Here is a 12244-nt window from a genome sequence, read left to right as displayed (position 1 = left end):
GCAGAGCTTTGGTCCGTGTTGCTTTCTGCTAGAAAGACCGTGACTCCAATGCATATGGGTGATATCATTGTTTCGTTTGTTTGACATTTAGAGGCTGAGCTACAACCTTCTATAGCCGAGGAGACAAAAAATAAACTTTGCTTGGGAAGTAATCTAATTCTGTCACTATCGCTTAATTAAGCTATTCACTTTCTGTACAATAGAAGATGTTTAAACCCAGACAGCTTTTAGGGAAACACTTGTGACCTTCTCTCGTTGGGTTAAGCCACAGAAGAAGAATAGCCAGCAGATAAAGCTTACATTATTCTGCGTCATTAGGTCTACTCTGCCTAGGGTGGAAAGGTAGGCCTAACTTTTGAAAGATTCCTAATGACGTCTCAGACTTAATTATTTGCAAACGGACAGTTTTGTTGCAAATAAGGCACACTGATTTTGGCTCCCGAGTGGCACAATGGTCTAAGGCACTGCATCTCAGTGCAAGAGGCGTCACTATAGTACCTGGTTCGATTCCAGGCCGTATCACATCCGGCCATGATTGGGAGTCCGGGTTTGGCCAGAGTAGGCCGTCATTGTAAATATGTTGTTCTTAACTGACTTGCCTAGTTCAATTTAGCCTGTAATTTCAGTAATTTGTGTGGGGGAAAAAAACATTCTGATATGTAAAATGACGTGGAATTGCATTAAATGTTTATAAAAGGCACTTTTCTTGGACCTGCAAATACGATGATATAGTAAAAGCATTGCATTAATCTAAAGGAGATCTTTCCACCCCTACTCTTGTGCATGGTGGTCTGCGGACCAACAACCTTCTGGCCCTCAGCCCTCTGCTCTATCAAAATGTCTGTGTTGCCATGTAATGCTTACTGGATGAAAAACAGTTTTGTAACCTGCACATCTAAGGCTCTGGTCTATCCAAGATGTGAGGGGACAACGTAGACATGTTTTCTGCTATCCACTTTGTTTTAGTTATTATTTTGGGTACATGGGATGGTCACTTGTTTCTTTTCAAACATTCAGGGAGAGTTTCGGTAAAATATATTTTGCTGAAGGGAGGACCATCCATTTTCATTTCAGAGAAGCCCCGATTTTTCTCCATGTAACCCTTTTATTATAAATAACGTTCACTCAAATCCAATTTTATTTGTCACATACACATGGTTAGCAGATGTTAATGCGAGTAGCGCAATGCTTGTGCTTCTAGTTCCGACAATGCAGTAATAACCAACGAGTAATCTAACCTAAAAATTTCACAACAGCTACCTTATACACACAAGTGTAAAGGGATGAAGAATATGTACATAAAGATATATGAATGAGTGATGGTACAGAACGGCTTAGGCAAGATGCAGTAGATGGTATAGAGTACTGTATATACATATGAGATGAGTAATGTAAGGTATGTAAACATTATATTAAGTGGCATTGTTTAAAGTGGCTAGTGATACATTTGTTTTACATGTATGGCAGCAGCCACTCAATGTTAGTGATGGCTGTTTAACAGTCTGATGGCCTGAGATAGAAACTGTTTTTCAGTCCCTGCTTTGATGCACCTGTACTGACCTTGCCTTCTGGATGATAGCGGGGTGAACAGGCAGTGGCTCAGGTGGTTGTTGTCCTTGATGATCTTTATGGCCTTCCTGTGACATCGGGTGGTGTAGGTGTCCTGGAGGGCAGGTAGTTTACCTCCGGTGATGCGTTGTGCAGACCTCACTACCCTCTGGAGAGCCTTACGGTTGTGGGCGGAGCAGTTGCCGTACCAGGCGGTGATACAGCCCGACAGGATGCTCTCGATTGTGCATCTGCAAAGGTTTGTGAGTGCTTTTGGTGACAAGCCAAATTTCTTCAGCCTCCTGAGGTTGAAGAGGAGCTGCTGCGCCTTCTTCATCATGCTGTCTGTGTGGGTGGACCAATTCAGTTTGTCCGTGATGTGTACGACGAGGAACTTAAAACTTTCTACCCTGTCCACTACTGTCCCGTCGATGTGGATAGGGGGGTGCTCCCTCTGCTGTTTCCTGAAGTCCACGATCATCTCCTTAGTTTTGTTGATGTTGAGTGTGAGGTTATTTTCCTGACACCACACTCCGAGGGCCCTCACCTCCTCCGTGTAGGCCGTCTCGTCGTTGTTGGTAATCAAGCCTACCACTGTAGTGTCGTCTGCAAACTTGATGATTGAGTTGGATGCGTGCATGGCCACGCAGTCGTGGGTGAACAGGGAGTACAGGAGAGGGCTCAGAACGCACCCTTGTGGGGCCCCAGTGTTGAGGATCAGCAGGGTGGAGATGGTGTTACCTACCCTCACCACCTGGAGGCGGCCCGTCAGGATGTCCAGTACCCAGTTGCACAGGGCGGGGTCGAGACCCAGGGTATTCCTCTTGTCCAGATGGGTTAGGGCAGTGTGGTTGTGATTGCGTCGTTTGTGGACCTATTGGGGCGGTAAGCAAATTGGAGTGGGTCTAGGGTGTCAGGTAGGGTGGAGGTGATATGGTCCTTGACTAGTCTCACAAAGCACTTCATGATGACGGGAGTGAGTGCTACGGGGCGGTAGTCGTATAGCTCAGTTACCTTAGCTTTCTTGGGAACAGGAACAATCCTCTTGAAGCATGTGGGAACAGCAGACTGGGATAAGGATTGATTGAATATGTCCGTAAACACACCATCCAGCTGGTCTGCGCATGCTCAGAGGTCTCGGCTGGGGCTGCTGTCTGGGCCTGCAGCCTTGCGAGGGTTAACACGTTTAAATGTTTTACTCACGGAGAGTCCGCAGGTTTTGGTAGCGGGCCGTGTCAGTGGCACTGTATTGTCCTCAAAGTTGTTTTAGTCTGTCTGGGAGCAAGACATCCTGGTCCACGACGGGGCTGGTTTTCTTTTTGTAATCCGTGATTGACTGTAGACCCTGCCACATACCTCTTGTGTCTGAGCCGTTGAATTGCGACTCTACTTTGTCTCTATACTGACGCTTAGCTTGTTTGATTGCCTTGCGGAGGGAATAGCTACACTGTTTGTATTCGGTCATGTTTCCGGTCACCTTGCCCTGGTTAAAAGCAGTGGTTCACGCTTTCAGTTTTGCGCGAATGCTGCCATCAATCCACGGTTTCTGGTTGGGGAATTTTTTAATAGATGCTGTGGGTACGACATCGCCAATGCACTTGCTAATGAACTAGCTCACTGAATCAGCATATTCGTCAATGATGTTGTTTGAATAAATAAAGTTTGTTCAGGTCCGTCTGTGTCTGCTTGTGGGGGGGAAAACATGCGGCTGTGATTATAATTGGAGAGAATTCTCTTGGTAGATAATGCGGTCGACATTTGATTGTGAGGAATTCTAAGTCAGGTGAACAGAAGGACTTGAGTTCCTGTTTTGTTGTTATGATCACACCACGTCTCGTTAGTCGTAAGGCATACCCCCCCACCCCTCTTCTTACCAGAAAGATGCTTGTTTCTGTCGGCGCGACGCGTGAAGAAACCAGCTGGCTGTACCGACTCCGATAGCGTGTCTCGAGTGAGCCATGTTTCCGTGATGCAAAGAACGTTAGTCTCGGATGTCTCTCTGGAATGCTACCCGTGCTCGGATTTCATCAGCCTTGTTGTCAAGAGACTGGACATTGGCGAGTAGTATGCTCGGGAGCGGTGCGCGATGTGCCCGTCTCCGGAGCCTGACCAGAAGACTGCTTCGTCTGCCCCTTTTTCGGCGTCATTGTATTGGTACGCCGGCTGGGATCTGATCCATTGTCCCGGGTGGTGGGCAAAACACAGGATCCGCTTCGGGAAAGTCGTATTCCTGGTCGTAATGATGGTGAGTTAACGTTGCTCTTATATCCAGTAGTTCCTCCCGACTGTATATAATAAAACCTAAGATTACCTGGGGTACCAATGTAATAAATAACACGTAAAAAAACAAAATACTGCATAGTTTCCTAGGAACGTCAAGCGAGGTGGCCATCTCTGTCGGCGCCGGAAGTTCACTCTGTAAGCTTTGTGTGGTTAGCATTGTGTAGCTAATAGCTATCCTCCTACTACCTCGATCACTGTTCAATGTTGACAAGGTTATACTGTAAGCTCTCCCTAGTTGTACATGTGTAACCTATGTCCTTACTGAGGGCTGGTCTATAGAAATCACTTGCTGAAGTGGAATCCTCCAAACAAATTAATGTGAAATGTATGCGTTGGTCATGTTGGAATACTCTGAATGAATCTACACTTCCTTCCATTTTTAAAGTAGTCTAGTTGTTGGATTAGTGATTACTTCAAGTATGGGAGGGAGGAAAGACACATTTTTACAGTCTTTAAACAGGTAGGTCTCAATGTCAGCTGAATGTTATGCAGTGGCACTTTCACAACCAGTCTTCTCCACTTCCTCAGCCAGTGCCAACATTTGCAATGTGGGCCTCATGAGGCACAATGAGCTGTCGGAGGGCATCGACGTGCTGGACGGAAATGGGAACGTGGTGGGCTCCTCAAAGATTGCTGCCAAACATGTGAGTGGCTGGCCATCGGAACTCACACTAGCCTGTATAAAAACACTGTTTCCTCCTAGCCATGAAATGTATGATATCATTCTACAAAAACTGACTGGCTAGCTAGCTATCAAACATACTGTGAAGATATATCAAATGCAATATTTTTCCAAATTTGAGGGGTCTTTAGACTGAAAGATACCCTGACCAAGATGGCCGTCCTGTTATCACGTTGTCGATATGTCTATGACCATTCTAGTGTTTTATTTGATGTGTTCCTGACAAAATATGTTGTCTGTAAACTGTTAATATTGTATATTCAATGCGACATTTGTATTTTTGTGTGGAGAATCCGTTTCTGAATAGTCTGTCCACTACTGAAGTCGGTATGATTCATCATATGAGGTTGAACAAACAACAGGTTTATTTGATGATTTATTACTAGTCTAACACATTTATGCCTTTTTCCACATATGCCATATCCTTCTAATCTCATGGAAGGGGGAATTTAATCCAACACGTTGCAATATTTTGAATTGAATCATGTGCAGAATATTTTTTCTACCCCCCAGGCAATTATGGAAACTGCCTTTACCAGAGTGGTCCTCCCGATGCCAATCTTTGTCCTTCCTCCCATCATCATGTCCTACCTAGAAAAGTATGTCATGCAGATCAACAGACTGCACAGATCAACAGTCTGTGGCATACATTTTTTTGTCTTGTTGACAATTACTATTGGAATCGTGTGTAAGAAATATTGTATTAGTGTTGAGATTGTACTCCATACAAATGGCAATATCAAAATGTGTGCTAATCTTCATGTCTGTTAGACTTCCATTCCTGCAGACGAATCGGAGGCTGTTGCTGCCCATCCACAGCCTGGTGTGTCTGGCTACCTTCAGCCTCTCGCTGCCCCTGGCCATCAGCCTATTCCCACAGATGTCTCAGGTACTACTGCTGCTGCTATCCCTGGAGGCTGCCTGGACAGCTGGGGAGGAATTCACTTCACTTGTCATTTCCTTCTTCACTTGTAATTAAGAACGAACTACAAAGGTTTTGGGTTTGGAGGTACTGTGAAGGGCTATTAGGTGTTGCAGAGGACTGGTAGGTGTATTGTGTACTTACTTCTCTTTCTCTGGTTCAATTTCAATAGATTGAGGTGTCTCAGCTTGAGCCTGAAATTGCCATGGCAACCAATAGCAAGGTGGTGACCTACAACAAGGGACTGTGAGGACCGTCCCGGGAACAGTGACTCAACTGAGCCTCCTTTTTGATTGGCTATCACGGACACTCCAGTTTCCCCACTAATGGATTGGCGGAAGGGAAGCTGATCCTAGATCTGTACCTAGGGGAAGCTTCACCCAAGAGCTCTCTCTCCCATAGCCTAATATGGTAACAGGTCCAGGCACTTTCTGCTGCATTAATATAGTGTAACATATATTATCATGTGCTGTCTTAACCAATGATTTTAATACAACATATACAAAAATGTGTTTTATTGTCACTTACACCAGAGAGGTGCAGTGAATTGTGTTGTTTTACATGGTCAGCACCCCTGGAGCATATTAGGGTTAAGTGCCTTGCTCAAGATCAACATCTGCAGATTTTTTTACCTTTCGGTTACTGGTCCAACACTCTAACCGCTAGGCTATATGCCACCTATGAGGCCAATCAGTAATGATTGAGGAAGTTAAGGAAATAATAGACTAATAATATATTATGATGGAACTTTATAATGTTATGCCTATACCAGCAATTTTACAATTGGTGGTGATGATCAACCCATTTGTCTTTAACTTTAATATGAAATGTGTTTTTATTGTTCACCCAAACTGCTGTAGTTGTTTGAATGTTTGGGGGAGGGAATACAGTTGAAGTCGGAAGTTTACATACACTTTAGCCAAGTACATTTAAACTCAGTTTTTCATAATTCCTGACATTTAATCCTAGTAAAAATTCCCTGTTTTAGGTCAGTTAAGATCAACACTTTATTTTAAGAATGCGAAATGTCAGAATAATAGCAGATAATCTTTTATTTCTTTCATCACATTCCCAGGGGGTCAGAAGTTTACATACTCAATTAGTATTTGGTAGCATTGCCTTTAAATGGTTTAACTTGGGTCAAACATTTTGGGTAGCCTTCCACAAGCTTCCCACAATAAGTTGGGTGAATTTGGGCCCATTCCTCCTGTCAGAGCTGATGTATCTGAGTCAGGTTTGTAGGCCTCCTTGCTTGCACATGCTTTTTCAGTTCTGCCCACAAATTTTCTATAGGATTGAGGTCAGGGCTTTGTGATGGCCACTCCAATAGCTTGACTTTGTTGTCCTTAAGCCATTTTGTCACAACTTTGGAAGTATGCTTGGGGTCATTGTCCATTTGGAAGACCCATTTGCGACCAAGCTTTAACTTCCTGACTGATGTCATGAGATGTTGCTTCAATATATCCACATAAATTTCCTACCTCATGATGCCATCTATTTTGTGAAGTGCACAAGTCCCTCCTGCAGCAAAGCACCCCACAACATGATGCTGCCACCCCTGTGCTTCACGGTTGGGATGGTGTTCTTCGGCTTGCAAGCCTCCCCCTTTGTCCTCCATACATAACGATGGTCATTATGGCCAAACAGTTCTATTTTTGTTTCATCAGACCAGAGGACATTTCTCCAAAAAGTACAATCTTTGTCCCCATGTGCAGTTGCAAACCGTAGTCTGGGTTTTTTATGGCGGTTTTAGAGCAGTGGATTCTTCATTGCTGAGCGGACTTTCAGGTTATGTCGATTTATAGGACTCGTTTTACTCTGGATATATTTTTGTACGTGCTTTCTCCAGCATCTTCACAAGGTCCTTTGCTGTTGTTCTGGGATTGATTTGAACTTTTCGCACAAAAGTACGTTCATCTCTAGGAGTCAGAACATGTCTCCTTCCTGAGTGGTAGGAGGGCTGTGTGGTCCCATGGTGTTTATACTTGCGTACTATTGTTTGTACAGATGAACGTGGTACCTTCAGGCGTTTGGAAATTGCTCCCAAGGATGAACCAGACTTGAGGAGGTCTACAATTTATTTTCTGAGGTCTTGGCTGATTTCTTTTGATTTTCCCATGATGTCAAGCAAAGAGGCACTGAGTTTGAAGGTAGGCCTTGAAATGCGTCCACCAGTACATCTCTAATTGACTCACATGATGTCAATTAGCTTATCAGAAGCTTCTAAAGCATGACATCATTTTCTGGAATTTTCCAAGCTTTTTAAAAGCACAGTCAACTTAGTTTATGTAAACTTCTGACTTATAAGTGAAATAATCTGTCCTTAAACAATTGTTGGAAAAATTACTTGTGTCCTGCACAAAGTAGATGTCCTAACTGACTTGCCAAAACTATAGTTTGTTAACAAGAAATTTGTGGAGTGGTTGAAAAACAAGTTTTAATGACTCCAACCTAAGTGTATGTAATCTTCCAACTTCAACTATACATGTACTGACGTCAAACATTTTTAGGATTTTTCGGACTTATTTTGTATTTTTTAAATCAAGAGTTTTACAAGCATATCAATCAGTGTTGAGTGATAGATCCTGATTGGCTGTTCATGTCTTATGATGCCCCAAATAATGTTAAAAATTAGGCTAGGCTACGTTACACAGTAGGCTACGCTACTCAGTAGACTAGGCTACACCCTAGTCTACGCTACACAGTGGGCTAGGCTACACAGTAGGCTACTTGATTCTGATAGAAAGATTAACAAAAAGGAACCTGTTCAGAATCAGCCTGTAGCCTCTACACCCTGCACTAGCCTCTACACCCTGTCCTAGCCTCTACACCCTGTCCTACAAGCTACTGTTGAATCCCAGTTCTCCTCCCTAAGTGTACACCATCATGGATTTAAAAGCACTGGATTACTGTAAGTGTTGGTTGGAGGACGTTTCTGCCACTATGATGGATAATGTGCAAGTGCACGCTTCGGGAGAAGGGTGGAGAATTGGGATGCAGCTTAGGTCTGTTTCTTGACAAGTGCCATTCTAGGACATTATAGAGGAAAGTCTGTTTGTGGACCATGGTTGCTAAAACGTTTATTTTATTTTATATTCTACGTTTTATATTTTTATACATTCCCCTTTAAATGATCATAGTATGAGAAATGGTACAATACAGTATTGACTGATCGAATAAGTTAAATAACTGGTGAATAACTTATTTTTGCACAGTAAAATGTTTGTGTGTATATATAATAACATTATTACCAGAATATATTGTACTAACCAATGTGGGTTATCCACATCCTCTTGTGCATTCGGGTAGTATTCAGACCCCTTCACATTTTCCACATTTTGTAATGTTTCAGTCTTATTCTAAAATTTATTAAATTTCTTTTTCACCTCATCAATCTACATACAATACCCCCATAATGACGAGGCAAAAAAATGTTTTTAGAAATTTTGCAAGTATATTACAAATAAAAACCTTAAATACTTCCGTAAATGTAATATTTTCGACCCTTTACTCAGTACATTGTTGAAGCACCTTTGGCAGCGATTACAGCCTCGAGTATTCTTGGGTATGACGCTACAAGCTTGGCACACCTGTATTTGGGGAGTTTCTCCCATTTTTCTCTGCAGATCCTCAAGCTCTGTCAGGTTAGCTGGTGAGTGTCGCTGCACAGCTATTTTCGGGTCTCTCCAGAGATGTTCAATCGGGTTCAAGTCCGGGCTCTGTATGGGCCACTCAATGACATTCAGAGACTTGTCCCGAAGCCACTCATTTGTTGTCTTGGCTGTATGCTTAGGGTCATTGTACTGTTGGAAGGTGAACATTTTGCCCCTGTCTGAGGTCCTGAGCGCTCTGGATCTGGTTTTCATCAAGGATCTCTCTGTACTTTGCTACGTTCATCTTTCCCTCGATCCTGACTAGTCTCCCAGTCCCTGCCGCTGAAAGACATCCCCACAGCATGATGCTGCCACCACCATGCTTCACCATAGGGATGGTGCCAGGTTTACTCCAGATGTGACGCTTGGCATTCAGGCCAAAGAGTTCAATCTTGGTTTTATCAGACCAGAGAATCTTATTTCTCAATCTTGTTTCTCTTGTTTCTCATGGTATGAGAGTCTTTAGGTGCCTTTTGGCAAACTGCAAGCGGGCTGTCATGTGCCTTTTTACAGAGTAGTGGCTTCCGCCACTGTACCATAAAGTCCTGATTGGTGGAGTGCTGCAAGGTTCTCCCATATCCACAGAAGAACTCTGGAGCTCTGTCAGAGTAACCATCGGGTTTTTGGTCACCTCCCTGACCAAGGCCCTTTTCCTCCGATGGCTCAGCTGCCCGGAGGCCAGCTCTAGGAAGACTCTTGGTGGTTCCAAACTGCTTCCATTTAAGAATGATGGAGGCCACTATGTTCTTGGGGACCTTCAATGCTGCAGACATTTTGTGGTACCCTTCCCCAGATCTGTGCCTTGACACAATCCTGTCTCGGAGCTCTATGGACAATTCCTTCGACCTCATGGTTTGGTTTTTGCTCTGACTTGCACTGTCAACTGTGGGACCTTATATACGCAAGTGTGTGCCTTGTCCAATCAATTGAATTTACAACAGTTGGACTAGTAGAAACATCTCAAGGATGATCAATGGAAACAGGATGCACCTGAGATCAATTGAGTCTCATAGCAAAGGATATGAATTCTTATGTAAATGAGGTATTTCTGTTTTTTAAATTATATTTGCTAAAACAAATCTAAAACCAGTTTTTGCTTTGTCATTATGGGGTATTGTGTGTTTATGTGTGTGTAGATTGAGGATTTTTTGTTGTTGTTTAATTCCATTTATAATTAGGCTGTAACAAAATGTGGAATGTGTCTGAATGCGCTGTATTTAAAGCTGGAATTCTTAGTTGCTACATCCATTTTTGGACTTAATTATATATATGCTCATTAATGATTTTAAAATATAACCTAGAAATGCACAATGAGCTTAGTTCAACAGTCCATCACATCCCAATAAGCGCGTTTAACTCCAATGTTTGTAAACAATGTAAATGTAAACTAACACTATCGCCTCGAAACAAGGTTAAAACTATACTGAACAAAAATATGAAAGCAAGATGCAACAATTTCAAAGATTTTACTGAGGCACAGTTCATATTAGGAAATCAGTCAATTTAAATAAATAAATTAGGCCCTGATCTATGGATTTCACATGACTGGTAATACAGATATGCATTGGTTGGTCACAGATACCTTAAAAAAATGTACTGGTGTGGATCAGAAAACCAGTCAGTTTCTGGTGTGACCACCATTTGCCTCATCCAGCGCAACACATCTCTTTCACATAGAGTTGACCAAGCTGTTGATTGTGGCCAGTGGAATGTTGTCTCACTCCTCTTCGATAGCTGTGCTTCGTTGCTGGATATTGAAGGTAACTGGAACACACTATTGAACATGTCAATCCAGGGCATCCCAAACATGCTCAATGGGTAACATGTCTGGTGAGTGTGCAGGCCATGGAAGAACTGGGAAATGTTCAGTTTCCAGGAATTGTGTACAGATTCTTGTGACATGGGGCCGTGCATTATCATGCTGAAACATGAGGTGATGTCGGTGGATGAATTGCACAACAATGGGCCTCAGGATCTTCTCACGGTATCTATGTACATTCAAGTTGCCATTGATAAAATGCAATTGTGTTCGTTGTCATTAGCTCATGCCTGCCCAAACCATAACCCCCAGCGCCATTATGGAGCACCCCGTTCACCATGTTGACATCCGCAAACCGCTCGCCCACATGATGCCATACACATGGTCTGCGGTTGTGAGGCCAGTTTGACGTACTGGACAATTCTCTAAAACAACATTAGAGGTGGCTTATGGTAGAGAAATTAACATGACATTCTCGGGTAACAGCTCTGGTGGACATTCCTGCAGTCAGCATGCCAACGGCAATCAGTGGCTTTGTGTTGTGTGACAAACTGCACATTTTAGAGTGTCCTTTTGTCCCCAGCACAAGGTCCACCTGTGTAATAATCATGCTGTTTAAATAGCTTCTTCCCATGCCAAACCTGTCAGGTGGATAGATTATATTGGAAAAGGAGAAATGCTCACTAACAAGTATATATAAAAAGGAGGACAAAAATTGAGAGAAATACGCTTTTTGTGCGTATGGAAAGTGTCTGATCTTTTATTTCAGCTCATTAAACATGGGACCAACACTTTACATGTTGCATTTATATTCTTGTTCAGTGTATAATGTTGATATCATGTATGGTCAGTCCTTTCATCTATAGCTCTATGAATTTGAGAGTGGTTACATTTCTCCAGGCCCATCCCTCAGCTTTTTACAGAAACGGGTGACCGCTTGCACGTTGTTATTGTTTCAAGTAAGGACTCTAGCTTCAATGGATGTTCTGCTACTCAAAATGTACTAAATGTCATCTATGATTCAATGGTATATCAACATGTTTAATAATAATGTTTGATAAAATATATAACATATTAATTTGTCTCCAGTCATATGTGTGTAACAGACAATGTGAGCCATCTCCCCGAGTGTGACAACAGAGGGGACGCTTCCAGCGTCTTGAATTCATTAATCAGGCACTGTGTGTACATTTTAAAACATTATTGGAAGTTTGGTCTTCATGATATAATTAATTGCATCTAATGGACGATGAAATCATGTAGTATAAATTTACAAGGCACTCACTGTAGCGTATTACTGAAAATAAAATAAAAGTACTATATCAACTGCTTTTGCACACACTGTATATATACTTTTTTCTATTTTATTATTGACTGTATGTTTGTTTATTCCATGT

At 42.5% G+C, this 12244-nt stretch overlaps 1 protein-coding gene across 1 annotated transcript in view; it reads left to right on the top strand.

Moving 5' to 3' along the window:
• LOC115131191 (sideroflexin-5-like) overlaps window positions 1–11925 on the top strand; it is a 44028-nt gene extending 32103 nt beyond the window's left edge. Inside the window, exons 11-14 of the mRNA XM_029662786.2 lie at window positions 4360–4475; window positions 5027–5112; window positions 5285–5402; window positions 5608–11925. Of these exons, the coding sequence (XP_029518646.1) occupies window positions 4360–4475; window positions 5027–5112; window positions 5285–5402; window positions 5608–5685 (398 nt within the window). The 3' untranslated portion in view covers window positions 5686–11925. The remainder of the gene's footprint in view (window positions 1–4359; window positions 4476–5026; window positions 5113–5284; window positions 5403–5607) is intronic.
• The last annotated feature ends 319 nt before the right edge of the window (window positions 11926–12244 follow it).

This window comes from Oncorhynchus nerka, linkage group LG6 (genome assembly GCF_034236695.1).
Source record: "Oncorhynchus nerka isolate Pitt River linkage group LG6, Oner_Uvic_2.0, whole genome shotgun sequence".
In the NCBI taxonomy this organism is placed as follows: Eukaryota; Metazoa; Chordata; class Actinopteri; order Salmoniformes; family Salmonidae; genus Oncorhynchus; species Oncorhynchus nerka.
This window is presented reverse-complemented; position numbering and strand designations above follow the sequence as displayed.